Source organism: Vanellus vanellus (assembly GCF_965231255.1).
Source record: "Vanellus vanellus genome assembly, chromosome: 5".
NCBI lineage: Eukaryota > Metazoa > Chordata > Aves > Charadriiformes > Charadriidae > Vanellus > Vanellus vanellus.
Window position 1 is genome coordinate 74,900,463 of NC_138910.1, and position 17,592 is coordinate 74,918,054.

A 17,592-nucleotide genomic window follows, 5' to 3' on the forward strand; every position below is an offset into this window, starting at 1 on the left:
AAAAGGCACACATGATTGAAAAATGAATTACACAGATGTAAGTATTCAAAAAGCCACTGTTGGAAAAACAGTATTTTTCAGGGTAATGGTTGGTTTGAGAAGTTTTTTTGCTGTATTATTACACTAGATTAATGTTTTATGCATCACCTTTAAAATTTTAAATGATTTGGTTTCTCACTGACTTGAAAGAGAAGGAAAAATAATTCAGAAGTGTCAGTAATCTTCTGCACCAAAGTTTGCAACAAACAGGACATCAAAGAAGAAAAAGTTACGACACTGCTGAGGCTCCAGAGTGCATTCCATTTTCTGGGGTGGACTTGGCTTGGTGCAGGGCAGCTTGAATTCTGAAATGTGTTCTTGTTTCCATGGAGTAATTCTTGTAGTTTTGTCTAAAACAAAAGCAGATCCGCTCTGATGAATATATATTTTTTAAACATTTTCAAGTTATCTTTATATTATTGTTCTAAGCAAAACAACTGTAGACAGCAAAAAAGCCTTTCTTCACAAGCTCCTTTGTTGCCTACTCTAAAATACAAGGCATGTGTTTCTAGCCAAACAATGTAGCTCTTTGTTCTTTATTTGTAGTTCCACTGTCTGGCAATTACCAGAAAAATATAGCTTAATAAGAAATTTAATCTAATCCACACAATCAAAATATTCAGTCCGTATTAAATATCTATAACATCCACTTCGTTTACATTCAGAAATTAGATTTTTTTCCCCCCTCTCAAAGTATAACTGACAAATTTGAATACAAACATTTTCAGGATTTTTTAAAATCATTTTAATAAGATAGACTCATCTTAATTCAGCAGATGCATTTCAAGGAAGTAGAGGGGAAAATAAAAAGAAAGAGAGAGAGAGAAGCTGTCCTGAACTAGAAGAGGGAAACACCCCATCTCCATCCTATGGTTGTCAACAATGTGTACTGTGTGTAAGAAATAAGGCCAGACAGTTTGCTGCCCTAGAAGTTTGGAAGGAGAAAGTGGGCACACACAGGAGACTGTATCAGCTTTCGAGGAGCGATTCACCAGCCCAGGGTAAGACTGGCAGGAGCTTCCCCACAAACATCTAGTGGCTGACTGGGCAGTGTCATCTGCCTATAGTCTCCAGTAGCTATGTCATGCTCTAAAGAGTTACAGAAACATCACACGAATCTGTATTTTCATGGAAAAGCTTATATAAAAAAAGAAAAATTGCCCCTAGGACCACATAGAAAGTGCAGAGCCTACTTAATAGGAATTAACGTGTCAGCTTTTGCAGGATGGATACAGAATCCAGGTACCAAAGACAATGAGACCATGCTAATTTTCTTTTAGAAGATATTTGTCATCTTTACAGAAACATAACATTAAGGTTTTATACCTTAAAAGCATTTCAGTCCAAAACTCATAGTTCAAATCAAGCATGGAAGCATGGTATCTGTCATTATGGCAGTGGCAGTCTCTTTGTGAAAACAAGGGACTCCACACCCGTCCTACACCAGCTTATAATTTTATGCATGCAACACCCAAGAAGCTGACTGAGAAAAGGAGGTGACTGGGTTCTGCTGTATGCTGATCTGAAGCTCTTTTTCTTTAAATTAAGTACATTTTGTCATGCAAAGATTGTATTATTGTATTTCTCATCAGCAGGCTGACATTCTTGCTCGTAGCTTAGGGTAATACAAATAGGAATAGAAATATTTCCATGCATGACCAAGCCAAAACTGTTTATCATCTCATTCCACTCTTTCTCCCAGAGCTGAAACATTCAAGCCAGCAGCAGTATGTGGATTTAGGTCAAGCAAATCAAGCTCCGTGCACAAGCCAAGTGCTCGCCTGCGCTCTTGCCAATTGCAAACAGAATTCTGCAGTCCTGAAACCCACCACAGACCCACAGACCTTCTCCCTCTAGTGGCTGCAAAGACATTCAGCATTTTTAGTTGAAAGCTTATAAACCCTGAGCATTTTCAGGCAGTGTAAGAGCTGTAGGTGGAAATGTAAGGACTGCACTTCTTATGACTGACTGAAACAAGCAGGGGGGGGTTGTTTGTTTGTTTGTTTGTTTGTTTGTTTGTTTGTTTGTTTTCATATCATTGCGGTTTCCATTAGTTCTTTCAGCATAGCAAGTCTGAGTATTAGCTTTCCATACACTGGGTGACAACAATTTTTAAGAGCTGCCGTCCCCTGGAAGGAGCCTGTGACCTGAGCCGCACGCAGCCATCAGGGGAAAGGTGCAACGGCTGAGCAGCAAGCGACAGAAGTACCAGATGGAATGAGAAGCTCCGAATCATTAATTTCTAGATGGCTTCTTAAGAGAGATTTGACAAAGGAAATGATGACAGGAGGAGAGGCGTGCTTTGAGGAATGTGAAACTGACTGAAACACTTTCCGTTGCATTTTGCTAAGGCAATTTTTGCTTTTCTTAACATCTTCCATGAGTCTACAGAGAACCAGGCTCACAAGCACGGGAGATTAAGAATTGCAATATTTTAATTTTTGTGTTGACAGACTTTTGGCATAATCTTTGGTAGGCTGATTCACCACTCTGTCTTGTATTGTGGACTGACTTGGACAAAAGCTCAACACAAAAACTCTCTCTGACCTCTTTGAAACTTGTGGCCAGACATCAGTTTTGTAGCTGCTCACACCTGCACCAGTGACTGGCCTGACTCTCTGCACTTGGAAAGATGCAGACATCTGGACTCATTCAGGATCCAGGCAGAGAGGTGAAGCCTACTGCAGAATGCTTGAAGAGGGCACGGGTTGTTTGGTTTGGATTCCTTCTCCTCCTCCCTCCCCCCCCCGCCCCGCAAGAAACTTTGGCTCAGCAGAGAAGTAAAGGCTCGGACCGAGGCAAAACCCACATTTGGTTAATTTTATAATAAAGAACATACATGATCAAGTCCAACTATTCCTGATAAACCTATTTTGCTAGAAATATCAATCACACCAAATAGTAAAAGCAGGTGTTTCAGTTGCTTTTCAGATGGAGATGAAAAAATACAAAGATATTAAATCCAACCTGGAGCATTATCTTCAGTGTATTTAATCAAGGAAAGAAAACAGCACTGCTAGCCATCAATTTGACTAACGCTGTTTTAGTCACAACACAGAGCTTTGATTTAATTTAATACATCTTTTATGAATAAGTAAATAGACTACGAAGATTATTACATTTTGTTACACATGGATTATTTCTTATGGAAGCCTTTGACATCCATATTAACATCTTCAAAATCTTTTTTTGCTCTTATGAGAGCGGACAGACATGTGACACACTGAACAATCAGATAGTGTCTACCATTAGAAAGGTCCAAACCAAAACTAGTGCATACGTGCTTCCATTGAATAAATGTAACAATGAGTTTCCACAGTATTAATGAAATATTTCTGCTTCCTGCTAACCAGTAAAATACCCTACTGACCCATCAGACATCAGCACAGGCTTACTTTGCTCTTTCCAGTAGTTTTATTGCTTCTTCTCTTCTATCCTGGTCTAGATACAGTATTGCCAGCTCCAGCAAGGCATTTGGAATTAGATAATGGTCATATTTTATCTTCTTCTCACTGCATTGGAAGAGAAATAGCCTCAAGATCTTGAAATGATATACTGTTTCCTTCATTAACAGCTCCAAACACAAATAAATAGGAGATTAACTAAGATCAGAAGGAGCAATCAATCTCTATTACGGCATTTGTCATGTTCTCTATCCAAAGCTACATTCCAGGTTATTAAATGTGTATTTTGCGTAACCATCCTACATAGTATGTTATTTCTCAGGATTACAAAACATTGCCTTTCTTATCAGGGAATTATTAGAAAAGATGACAATATTATGAGCTCTATCCATGTGAATTGACAAAAAGATGCCATTCACTGCATGATGTATAGAAGTTCCAAATGTAATTGTACTACTATCTGTCTCTGCAGACTGCATTTGGCTTTTTGCGTACAGCTTCTTCATGACTGGTTAAGACAAAGAAGGGAAAAAAAAGGGAAGTGGTAACTCAAAAATTGTACGCGTGTATAGTCCCCCAAGAAGGAGAAAACATCTCAATAAAAAGTGCAGATTTCCAATTGTTCTTCCATACATGCCTAAGAACATGTTAGGCATGTTCTTCCATACATGCCTAACAACACTGGCAATTAAAAATGCAATTCCTTTATATCAAAGCAACTGAAATAAATACTAAAGATACTGCAGTCCCCTCCCTTTGATTCATATCATGGTTGCATTCCTCTTACTTGAAATGAACAGTTACTGAGAAATTCAAGAGCTCTCCTATATGCCAGGTATGAAAACTTACTTTAAATAGATGTAATTGAAATGGTCTTCTGCTTCTGCGATCTTGCCCAAATGCTTGAGGCATAAACCCTTTAACAGTTTTATCACACATTGGTCATCTGCTAGTAATTCTGTAGCTGTAAGATGAAGCAAATGGCACATTTTAGAAAACTCTAGAGCAGCAGAGACTTTCCTACCTGTAGGAAAACTTTTACACAGGTAGATGTGAGCACAATCCATTTACTGGAACACAAGACAGAAGGAACAAACTGGTCAGTTTAGTTCACGTAATGCAGAAATAAACCTTTTCATAAATTGTTCAAACTTTGTCTAAAAATTGTTGGGCTGTTCTTTCCCTCCCTACTCCCACTGAAAGGGCATTCCACAATCTTATTGTTCTGAAACCTAAAAATTAATTTAAAGTGTCCACTTTGGAAATATTGAGGTCGAATTTATAATTTCTTAACTTGATGCCTTTATTGTCCTTTAGTATGTATAGCTCTTCTTGTTCCTTGACTTCTAGTCACACGTTCTATTCATAGGCAAGTGTTTTATCAATTCTCCACACCTTTGTTTGTCTAAACAAAAACATGCCAAACTTTGCTACCCGCACCTCACATCCCCTCATCTTCGTACCATACCTTCTTTTCACCTCTTTTGAGTTTATCCTTCTAACTATGTGTGCCCAGAGTCTTACCAGCCTCACCAGTGCCTAGTTCAAAGTCATTACTAACAACAACCTTTCTCCACCAGAAAATTTTTGCATGACACAAGTGGAAGGGTCAAAAGCCACCTTCTAAGATATCAGCTTCACTGGAAATACTTTTCTGTTCTCTTTCACAATTAATTAAAAAGGAGATAGCTTTAGCCAGTCTTTCAGGCAACTCTTTCAAATCTTGTGTAACACAATGGGCGCAGGTAGACCAAGGTCCTAGAAAAGACTGCAATGCAGTGATTTAGCCCATATTCCTTTGTAAACAGGGGCTTGATCCTTTTGCGGGAAGGTAATACATAATAACAAGATAAAAGATTTAGTAAGGGAAAACTTTGCGAGAAAAGCTGTGCAGTCTGTTTGCGCTCCCATAGGAGCTAGGAAAGACTGGCAAGAAATAAACATCAATTGAACTTTCTCATGGATGGCTAATTATCAGACTGACAGAAAGTGTGGTATTGGAGCCTGTTCCAGTTCGATACTGTCCCCTATCTCAGGCTCACTCATAGCGCAAAGGAAGCCCATCCCTGGTGTCCCAGCTTTCTATAGCATACTGTTGACACACCAATACCATTCAGCCCAAGGACACATCATAAATTGGCAGCACTTTTAAAACAGAAGACTGACTTGTCTCCTTCTATTTATCCTTCAAAACTGAAATACAGTATCTGAGGATAACAAAGCTTCATGAAGCAAGTAATCAAGTCAATGCATATGCTGATTTTGATCTAAGCAAAATAAACAGTCCATTAGCACATCATAAACTACTCCAAATACACATCTGTGGATGTAAAATCACTTGCTACTATTGTAAGTTATTGCTATATTAAAAAGGAAAATTATTCCTATCTGCATAAAGAGTTTATGGTTTCATTATCTATGTTCCTCCTATGATCAGATTAACTTTACTAATGAGTGTCTCTCTTCATTCACAGATAATATCTTTAGCTATTGCACTGTAAAATACCTGCTTAAACCATATCACTGATTACCTGAACTTCTTGGCAATGCTTCTTCTGCTTCAATTAAAGTCTCTAACATGCCTTCTGTTAAGTTGGGACATTTTCCAATTACAGCATAGCCATTCCAGATATACATCATTTCCTAGGGTCAGGGAGAAATGACAGCATCATTAATTACAGTACTGGATAAATGCAGTTATCAAGTACTTTAGTTTATCTCTGTATGATGAAAAAGTTACAGATTCCTTAAATATAAAGTCAGTTTGTCAAAACATATTTTCATTGCAACTGAAAACTTGTTACATCGGTTTGCAGAACAAATTAGCCCTGGAAGACAACTAAGGAGCCATTTACTACACACAATGCTTGAACAGAATGCAAACACAACCCCACTTACAGATGAAGGCAAGTAACAACAAAACAGACAGACTAAAACATTCATGGCTCACAGCTAACTGTCCCTTCATTAAGGTCTCTCCTAGCCAGGGCAGTAGTAACTATAAATAACTACAATGTATTGCTTCCATAGAAAAACACGAAATGTCAGGACAGCAAAACAAAAAGAAAACCAAAAACCCTAACCTTTAAGCCAAGCTTCAAACAAACCAACAGAATTTTAGAGCTGAACTGTAAACCCCTTAACTTCCTCAGGTTTGTTTGATGTTCCCACAGAAAGTACCTTTCTTATTCAACTGTTCTTGGAGTAAATGTTATTAAAAACTATTTGTTATTGGGGTTCTCTCTTAGACTGTATCACCAGCAATCACAAAGTTAAAGACGGAAATATTAGATAGACTTATGACTTGTCCTCATGACAAGGTATTTATTTATTTATACAACCTAGAGATCTCTATTTGATAATTTAAAGCTTTTTGATAAAATTTATGTGTAGAATAACTGAGTTCTGGAACTATAGTACAAAAAGCTGTCAGGCTAGAATAGATGAAATAGTATGTTAACTCCAGTCACTGTTGCTTTCACCATCTGGTCTCTATTGATTGGAAAACCCATGATGAACTTACTGTATCTAGTGCAGATTTGTTAACATGGTTTTGACACAGAAGTACTCAAAACTACATTTACACTAGGCTAAATCTCTGACCTAAGACTTGCTTGAGGACTTGCTACTCTCAGCAAGTCCCTTCACAGTGAAAAGAAAAATCCTAGAGATGAGGTTCTGCACCCAATTCCACGTCCTCAGTGCTTTTAACTGGTCAGCTGCGGCATCTGCTGCCTCAGAAACGCAACTGCAGCAGAAAAAAAGGACGTGGTGCCCGGCCACTCCAAGGAGAGCTCTTGGTACAGAAACCTATTCTGCTAAAATCCCCTTAGAACAGCCCAGCCAAATCCCAGGTGTTTGCGTTTCTTACTCCTTACAATCTCTGAAATCTGAAAGGCAAATCAAAGTAACCTAATTATTTCTCTCATTTCAGTCTTATGACTTAGTGGAAAGTGACCCCTAGTGAATACTCACGCTATGCTGTAACAACTGTATTTCTTCAGGAAGCATTGTATCACATAACCAACTGGTGGGCTGAGAAATGACTACTCACTGGTGTCTCCAAGAGGCTCTCCTTGTTCAGGCATTTTCTTAAAGAGTATTTACTAATTATCCATCTGTTTCTCAAACAGAACAGCTCAAAGTGCTGCAAATGTTAACACCACTGCACTTGACAAACCTGTGGAGTCAAAATCCTTTTACGTTCTTTTATGTGTTCTTTGCAGACAGAGTTTTGTAAGCGCACCATGAATGAGGCAATGGGTGCCTTACACAGCTGTTCTCATCTGGCCACAAGGAACTGGCCAGCATTACAGGAAAAAAAATAAAAATAAAAAAATTCAACACTATGCAATGGCTTTCTGGATTGGCTAAAGGATTTGGCCGTTTCATCCCGTGAGTTGCTCTGGAGAGCACCAAACTGCAAACATTCAGGGTCACATTAAACAGATGCTTACAAGCAGTCCTCAATTCTTGCATTGTTTCCTTGATTCCCCCCCCCCCCCCCGCCCCTAACTTGTACCTTAAAGTCTTCTTTTAGTAGACTCAGTAAATGACACAAGACAGAAGAGACCTAGGGCAAAGTTCCTCAAAAGGGAATCAAAAGAAAGCTGTTAGGAGCATGCTAGTCTATAGCTGGAATAATGAGTTACACATGCAATACATTTACGTGTCACAAACAACTGGCTTAGTTCCCTGTGGCTGGTGCATGCCCCAGTTTTACAGCATTCCTTGCATTCATTTGGCTTTGCTTTGGGAACATTCCAGTCTCCTGCAGAGGTTTTACCTTAGAAACATGGAAAGATACTATTCTAATTATCCTGGGTTTACTTCCAGAAATTAAAAAAATGGTAAGAAGGGTGTGTGTGTGTGAGTGTGTGTGTATTTCTAACTTACCAAAGGTGGAACAGGCAAAGGAATGGGTTTTGAAGAAAGATATCGTCGAGCTTTCCGAATTGCAAACTTTTCTGTAGGCAGTGATTTCCCTGCAATTTTCAGTTTCAAACTGGGAACAATCCTGAAAGTTTAAAGAAAATGTAAGGAATTTCTCCTTTGTGAACCTTCAAACTTAAAAAAAAAAGAAAATCAAGCCAAACAGAACTTTAAAAAGCTGTTACACACCTATTGCTACCTCTGAGGAAGCTGAGCAATACATATTCACAAAAGCTGTCTTTATGCAGGGCACGTATATCTCTAGGCTTCCTCTTTAATCAAGCAAGAGGAACTGGGACTCTTCCCCACCCAAGGAATAAATTAGGTGATGCACCTAATTTATAAAGGGCCCATCTCTCTTCACAGACTAAGAAAGAGGCAAGCTAGCTTTTGTCAGCATTCCTCCCATTCTCCCAAACACCAAACTGCCTCACTTCGTAATGGATCCCAAATCCAGTGGAATCTGCTTGTAATGATTGCATAAGATATGAAAAACCCGAAAAGTATCAATATATTGTAAGTACATAAAAATGTGATATTTAGATTTTATAGAAAACTAGCTGTTGTCAGCATTCCTCCCATTCTCCCAAACACCAAACTGCCTCACTTCGTAATGGATCTCAAATCCAGTGGAATCTGCTTGTAATGATTGCATAAGATATGAAAAACCCGAAAAGTATCAATATATTGTAAGTACATAAAAATGTGATATTTAGATTTTATAGAAAAATTGTAAAAAAAAAAAGTAATCAATTTTCTTTGGCCCAGCAAGATTTAAGCATTTTTGAACTTAAACATTACAATCAGGTTAACTCACTGTATTAATAACGCATATATTCACTTGCACATTTAAACATTTCATATTCCTCTCGGACTCAAAACCCAAGAATCAAGTTGAACTGATGTTGTCTCCACTAAGGAGATACAACTCTTATAGCATAATCCACTGAAGGCTTTCAGATCTTTCATGCCATTTTGATTAAAGGAAAAAACTGAAAAAGAATGTGAGTATTACATGCAACAGCAGCAGCCACTGTATGGCTGACAGACCTATCATCCTGCCTCTAAAGTATTTCCAGGCCAGCAGAAATCTGCTGTCTAAACTCAGGGTCCACTTTAGTCTAAGGGAATGTTTCATTCTGCAATTTCTTACCAATCCAATGCTACTTGCGCAGATCCTCCAAACTGCACAATGAATAGTTTTGCCTCTCTTCCCTCGACATTGTGCCGTGAAAAGACAGGAAACTTTTGTAACTGGGTGTTAGCAAATTTTACCTAAATAATTCAACTTCGCTGTCTCCAAAAGGACTGCAGTCATCTGGTCCAAACATACTGAGATAAGCAGCTTTCATGTAAATATAAGTAGCCTGCAAATGCAATCAAGAATATCTGTACAGAAAAATGAATTTACAGCATCACCATTATTGACATAAAGCACAAAACAGCAACAAAGAGGAAGAAGTTGCTGCTTTTGCACACAAATAGATGTAATCTTACAAAATTTTACGCAGGAGGTAGTTATTTTAGAAGGTGGAGTACAGAATTTTTTTTTAATCATGTATGTCTTTGTTTACTTTGTATCAGCTTATAGTTTATGTCCACATTCCAAGAACAAATGTCAAGTTTGTGTAAAGTCAATTTTTATTGCTCTCAGAATACATACTAGGAAACTCATGAAAAGGTCATGCTCAGAGAAAAAAACCCACTACTATACAGTCTATATGTCCAATCACAACTTGGTAGCATATCTCAAATATTAGGTTCTAGAGAACATGAAACAGTTTTTGAAGGGTTTCATGATTTCAGATTATGAAAAGTACTGATTTCATAGGGATTCCTGAGTAATCATACGTTCAGCAACCAAGGAAAGCAAAGCAGCAGCAAATGTTATAACTCTTGCAAGAATAAAGAATAACAGTTGGTGAATTCTTGAGTACTGCTTTAAGCAGTCTATAATAACCATAAGCTTCAGGAGTTTTCTAGAATATTTTACGCTGTGATTATTTATTTTCACCAGAATCTAACAGTGCATATACATGACCATCTATCATTTAGCTCATGTAGTTACTAATTTGCTCCAATCACATCACACTGTAGATGAAATATTAATAGAAAGCATCTTCTCTGCTTCTCTAAGGCCCCTGCAACATACTATGAAACTACACACAGTTTAAAAGGACACACATTAATATTAATCCTACAGCATTTCAGGATATTAAAGATTTTCACCAGGTGGTGCGCCCCTGGCCATGGGAGATCTGTGGGAGCTATTCAGACAAATGCCCCTGGCTGAATGCGTTGCTGGAATCCTCAGGGGCACAGGGGGTCCACACTGCAGTTTTCACCCGAGTGGGAGCACTGAGAGAGTTGCTCTCACCTGAGTGCTTGGACCTTATGTCGGTTTTGGTTCCACTTGGCCAATACATAAAACGTGCAGTAGAAAAAACAGAGATACCCTTCCCACATACACCGTGTGATCACATTAAGAAAAATCAAACCTTGGATCAACCACTCCCCCCACCCCAGGCCAGACTTAATCCCTTCTGACAGATTTCCCTGGGGCTCAGGGGAAGACGAAGGGAGGAAAGCTACCAGGGTTCTGGATGGAAGAGCTTCTCCCTTTCAGACACACAGGGCGAGTGCCTCTTCTAATTATATTTATTATCCTGGAGGCACCATCATGGCTAGCCTCACTCGTCACCAAAGGAGCTTATATCCATAATGTAATGAAAGAAATGGCAACTTGTGCCATTAATTGCAATGTGTTGATGACACAACCAGTCAATACACAGCAGAACATCTTTAACAAGCTGTTTTTCATCTACACGTCAGGCCCAAAAGATTTGTGTTTGCCCACAATCTGTTCAGATTTGAATGTCTGCGATTCACATTGGTCTATAAAAGCCACTGCAGATCAGGTTTTGTTTTACAATCTTCATCTTTAAAGCTACAAAAAAATCAACTCAATCTGGCTGAAAGTTAACAGATACTACCGGGCCTTCCGCCCTCCTGTTCCGATTAACTCACCTTTGACCAAGTGTTTTCTTTGCTTAGCAGGTCGGCATAGAAGAAAGCCATCTTCCACTGGCGCTTGTAGGTGAAGCACCACATGAGCTCCCAGTAACACATGTGATGAAACTGCTTCCAGTATTGCTGAGCCTCGCAACATTCTTCATACCTATTAACTGCCTGAACACAGAGATTTCCAAACACTGCCTTAATCATGTGTAAATACATATATACCAGTGCTGTAATAGACACTGGGGCTCCACGATCTGCCAGGATGGCTCCTGCAACTTCCAAATTATTAACAGCCCAGCACTCCCCAAATCACATCTGCTGGCTTCACACAAGAGATCCTTGGCTCCACAGTCATCCTGGTGTTAGCAAGTTTACCCCTGCCACAGAGCTCCCCATTCTTGGCAGTTATATTAACTCCCAAGCATAGGCAAAATGAATGTTTGTGCCTAGGGAAATCAGGAAACTAAAGTCAAAGGACAGATGCTCAGCTGACATTCACTGTTGCAGCTCCAAAGATTTCAAGGCAGCTACCGCACTGCACACCAGCTGATACTCTAAGAGTATTTTGGACACGCATTCTTCACCTCCCTAATTCTTTCAAGTCTTACATGACTCTCCACTCAGACTGAAGGCAAAGGATTACCACTGGATGTTATTAAAGGCACAGGTGGCTTCAGGATAGGAAAGACAATGAGAAAACTGTGTCACTAATACTGGCGGACTAGATTATCACCAGAAATTGAGCAGGGTAGCAAAACAGGCTGGTCAAACAAGCTAGTCAAAATAGTTTTCAATATTCCTACTTGTAATCCATAAACTATTAATTACATACAGGCCAAAGCCACAGAAAACGTTAGCCAAAAAGGAAACATTGTTCCTGGAGGAGTCTTCCTAAAGCTTTCGAGACTTGCTTTCCCAAGAGCAAAAGGATTACTTACCGCATCAATATTACCCTTTAGTGTTTCTATCCTGCCTGCAAAAAACAGGAATATGGCTCCCTGTAATAAATAATAATAAAAATACAAGTATTCTATAACAGTTTTCAAGCTGACTATACAGTCTAGATTTGGCAAGAAAACATTAAATAATCAGACCAAACTAAATTATGATTCATTTTACCTTTGGATAGCGAGCCAAGTAAGGCTTAAGTAGTCTTTCTGCCTCCTCAACATTTCCTTTTCCTGTCCCTAGAATGCATAAAAATGCAATTGATAAAAATAGTAAGAAAAGAAAAAAAAAAAAGAAAAAAAGAACAGGAATGCAAAGTACTGATTAGCCATCCTCATCTGGCCAATACCCAAGTTCCTCTCTCTGATAAGTAAGGCATAAATAAAGGTTGGTGTTGCACTAAGTCAGCAAGCAGGAAGACCTCAACAACATTGTGCCTACCGACCTGAAAACTCACTTATGTGCAGCCCAACACATTTTGTAGAATGCTTTAGCAGGAGATAACAGGGAAGTATATCTCAGCGGGAAGCTATCACCTCCCAGAAAAGTCAGGGATGACATATTAAGCGTGAACAAAGTATTCAGGAAGTCATCACTTACAGCCATTATTTTAACCTCCCAAATAATGCACCTGACTACTGAAGACAGATTTAGTTCTCACAGTTTCCTCTGCTATCCCCATCGCCTCCCTTCTTATGTGTTAAACAGACCTCCATCTTGAAGATTAAGACACTCTCTTCAGTTATGATCACTATTGTAAAATCACCCACAAATGAGTTATATTTAATCTGATGATGAACAAACAGTTCACCAACACACAGGTGATGCAATCACCTTTTTCCCCCTGTGTCCCACAAGAACTAATCAAATCCAAGAGTTATTATAAACAATCTTACCTAACACAAAGGTCATGAAAGTATGATAGCAAAGCAACAGCATGGTACACAGCACCGACCTAAAGCTGTATGACGATGCTCCTTCTTGAAGCTGCAGCAGACCATGCTCCTGTGCAAAAAGAGGTGAGGACAAAGTATTGGAAAAGAACCAAAGCTGTGTTTTTGCTAGGTTAACTCCTGCAGTGTCATCTACAGGCTGCGCACTCACCAAATTCCCAAGATGCACCGACATACATTGCTTACATAGCAATCAAAAATAAAAACCACACATATGAAGTTAACTAACAGTTTTTCATGGAGTTACTGCTTTGCCTGGAAAACATCTGATGACAGAGCAGCAATTTGGGATTTATTACACGGTTAACATAAGAGAATGTGAGACAACTTATCACCGTCGTCCAAGTGCTGCTAAAAAGCATTCCAGAAAAAAAACCCCAGAGTTTTTAAATGCAAGGCAAATAACACGTATCGCTATTGCAGTGTATCCATGTGTCCTGGTTCCGGCAAGGATGGGGTTAATTTCCAAGGAGCCGGCAGGGGAGGCACGTATTCCATACCACGTGACCCATGCCCGCTATAAAAGGAGCTAGCCGGGTCGGGGGAGTCAGTCGCCACTCGGGGGCGGGTCACGGCGGTGCGGGTCCGGTCGGTGCGCTTCGCGGCGGTACTGTAATCGCGTTCTTGTATTCCTTTACCGGTGTTATTGTTTTTCTTTCTTTCTTTTTCCCTTTGTCTGTTCTGCTAAATTATAATATTTCAACCCACGAGTTTTGCCCTTTTTTTGCTGATTTTTCCCACGGCTGTGGGAGTCGTGCGAGCGGCTGCGTGGTTCTCTGTTGCTGGCTGAGGCCAAACCACGACAGTCCTTTTTGGCGCCCAACGTGGGGCTCGAAGGGTTGTAATAACAACAGATCTGACCAGAGCTTGTTAAAACGGATTTCTTATATGTATTTCTCCTATTAGTTAAATAGTTGCCGGTTACAATGTTGCTTCGTTTGTTTACATGGCTGTGTTATGTAAATTCTTATATGCTGTATGTACTCCCTGTGATGCTGTTTGTTATCTCAGGGAGAGGGATCAGGACTATAATTTTGCTGTCCTGTGCAATATCAGCTTATGATATGGTAACATCACTATTCAAGTGGCTTTGTTGGGGTTTCTATGTAGTATTGCTGTCCTGTCCATACCTTGGTTACCGTCTCTCAGAAGTTATCAATAATCACACCCAATCTATGGGAGAAACAGGGGGAGATACTTTCCCCAGCTCTTTTGCCTCCTTTTTCTCCTTTGGGCCAGGTGTAACACCTCTTGAGAATTTTGAATATCCTTGGGATGCTCAAACCAGCGTGTTCCTATTGCTATGTCTCCTGAATGTTTTTCAAGTCTTTTTTAGGGTAAAAAAGCTGTTTAAGACTACCACTCAGAAATCTGTCCCAAGGCCAGATAGTCAGGGGTGGCATGGGATGTGGGAGAACATGGGCAGATATCTAGAGAACTTCTCACCTCCAATGGTTTGGGACTTCACCCTTGAACAACTACAGGACCCTGATAAAGTAATAGAATATTTCAAAGGAAAATGCTGTGGCTATTCCAGAGAGGCACAACTTATGGCACTGTGTTGGGCCCTGGCCAGTATCTACCAAACACTGCTCAGTACTACGCAGGACCTTCAGGGGAAAGAGGGGAAAGCCAGACCAGCAGACAAGGAGGCTACTCCAACCCCGGTGGCAGACAAGGAGCCTACTCCAACTCCAGTGATAGGCACTATGCCTACTCCAACTCCGGTGGCAGACAATGAGGCTACTCTAACTCCAGTGGCAGGCACTGTGGCTACTCAAACCCTGGTGACAGGCAATGCAGCCACTCAAACCCCAGTGGCAGGCACTGCAGCTGAATTGGACAACCAACCTGTGCCAGTATCAGTTGCTCCTATACAGAAGAAGAAATACACCAAGAAATCAGTTCGCATAGTAAAGGATGATGATGAACCAGGGCCATCAAAGGAACAGGAGGAAGAGACAGAACCAGAGGTAATAACCCGATCCCTATCCCTGAGTGAGCTGCGAGATATGCGAAAAGATTTCAGTCGACTTCCTGGTGAGCACATTGTCACCTGGCTGCTCCGATGCTGGGATAACGGGGCCAGTAGCTTGGAATTAGAGGGCAGGGAAGCTAAGCAGCTGGGATCCCTGTCTAGGGAGGCAGGCATTGACAAGGCAATTGGGAAAAAGACACAAGCCCTCAGCCTCTGGAGACGACTCCTGTCAGGTGTAAGGGAAAGGTATCCTTTCAGTGAAGATGTTGTATGTCGTCCAAGCAAGTGGACCACCATGGAAAAAGGTATCCAGTACCTAAGGGAATTAGCCGTACGAGAGATGATTTACTTTGACCCAGATAATGCGCAGTTACCCACAGATCCTGATGAAGTCCAGTGCACAAGGCCCATATGGCGGAAGTTTGTACGGAGCGCACCATCATCATATGCCAACTCCTTGGCAGTGATGGAATGGAGAGGTGAAGAGGGACCAACGGTGGATGAGGTGGCTGGACGACTCCGTCAATATGAAGAAAGCCTATCTTCCCCCCTCGTTTCAGCTGTGGAGAAACTGTCCCAGAAGGTCCAGCAACTTGAAGAGAGTATGTCCTACACCCCACCTGTACAGGCCAGCATCTCAGCTATTAGGAGCAGGCGTTTCCCTACTCAAGAGGAAGAGTACAGGGGGTACACACAACGAGGCACCCTGTGGTTTTACCTGCGTGACCACGGAGAGGACATGAGGAGGTGGGATGGACAACCTACCTCAGCACTACGGACACGGGTACGTGAGCTGCAAGGAAGAACAAACACAAAAGGGGATCCCTCCAGAAAAAGTGCAGCTCCTGTTTCCAGCAGACAGTTCCCCAGACAGAATGGAAGGCCTGATCTAACCTCCGATCCTCTTGAAGGGACTTCCAAATCATTTTTGCAACAGGTGAGTAATGTATACTATGATCAGGATTAGAGGGGCCCTGCCTCCAGCCAGGTGGGGGAAAGGGACAACCGGGTTTATTGGACTGTGTGGATTCGATGGCCTGGCACATCTGAGCCACAGGAGTATAAGGCTCTGGTGGACACTGGTGCACAATGCACCTTAATACCATCAAATTACAGAGGAGCAGAACCCATTTGTATTTCTGGAGTAACAGGGGGATCACAAGAGTTGACTGTACTGGAAGCTGAAGTAAGCCTAACTGGAAATGAGTGGCAAAAGCATCCCATTGTGACTGGCCCAGAGGCTCCATGCATCCTTGGCATAGACTATCTCAGGAGAGGATACTTTAAGGACCCAAAAGGATACCGGTGGGCTTTTGGCATAGCTGCCTTGGAGACGGAAGAAATTGAACAGTTATCCACCTTGCCTGGTCTCTCAGAGGACCCCTCTGTGGTAGGGTTGTTGAGGGTCAAAGAACAACAGGTGCCGATTGCTACCACAACGGTGCATCGACGGCAATATCGTACTAACCGAGACTCTGTGATTCCCATCCATAAGTTGATTCGTCAACTAGAGACTCAAGGAGTGATTAGCAAGACTCGCTCACCCTTTAATAGTCCCATATGGCCAGTGCGAAAATCTAATGGAGAGTGGAGGCTAACAGTGGATTATCGTGGCCTGAATGAAGTCACACCACCGCTGAGCGCTGCTGTGCCAGACATGCTAGAGCTTCAATACGAACTGGAGTCGAAGGCAGCCAAGTGGTATGCAACGATTGATATCGCCAATGCATTCTTCTCAATCCCTTTGGCGGCAGAGTGCAGGCCACAGTTTGCTTTCACTTGGAAGGGCATCCAGTACACCTGGAATCGACTGCCCCAGGGGTGGAAACACAGCCCCACCATTTGTCATGGACTGATCCAGACCACACTGGAACAGGGTGAAGCTCCAGAACATTTGCAGTACATTGATGACATCATTGTATGGGGCGACACAGCAGAAGAAGTTTTTGAGAAAGGGAATAAAATAGTTCAAATCCTTCTGAAAGCTGGCTTTGCCATAAAACGAAGTAAGGTTAAGGGACCTGCACAGGAGATCCAATTTTTAGGAATAAAGTGGCAAGATGGACGCCGTCAGATCCCAATGGATGTGATCAACAAAATAGCAGCTATGTCCCCACCGACTAGTAAAAAGGAAACACAAGCTTTCTTAGGTGTTGTGGGTTTTTGGAGGATGCATATTCCAAATTACAGTCTGATTGTGAGCCCTCTATATCAAGTGACGCGGAAAAAGAATGATTTTAAGTGGGGTCCTGAGCAACGACAAGCTTTCGAACAAATTAAGCAGGAAATAGTTCATGCAGTAGCGCTGGGGCCAGTC

The 17,592-nt window shown here is 41.1% G+C and overlaps 1 protein-coding gene across 1 annotated transcript in view; it reads right to left on the bottom strand.

The window, feature by feature from the left end:
• Positions 1 to 268: 268 nt before the first annotated feature.
• The window catches only part of TTC39A (tetratricopeptide repeat domain 39A), a gene marked incomplete at its 3' end in the record, with an annotated part of 42,116 nt that continues 24,792 nt past the window's right edge, over positions 269 to 17,592 (bottom strand). The window contains exons 8-17 of the mRNA XM_082484413.1: positions 13,241 to 13,349; positions 12,516 to 12,583; positions 12,335 to 12,394; positions 11,403 to 11,564; positions 9,651 to 9,742; positions 8,340 to 8,460; positions 5,975 to 6,086; positions 4,293 to 4,407; positions 3,435 to 3,551; positions 269 to 389 (exon numbers count right to left, since the gene is read on the bottom strand). Of these exons, the coding sequence (XP_082340539.1) occupies positions 269 to 389; positions 3,435 to 3,551; positions 4,293 to 4,407; positions 5,975 to 6,086; positions 8,340 to 8,460; positions 9,651 to 9,742; positions 11,403 to 11,564; positions 12,335 to 12,394; positions 12,516 to 12,583; positions 13,241 to 13,349 (1,077 nt within the window). The remainder of the gene's footprint in view (positions 390 to 3,434; positions 3,552 to 4,292; positions 4,408 to 5,974; positions 6,087 to 8,339; positions 8,461 to 9,650; positions 9,743 to 11,402; positions 11,565 to 12,334; positions 12,395 to 12,515; positions 12,584 to 13,240; positions 13,350 to 17,592) is intronic.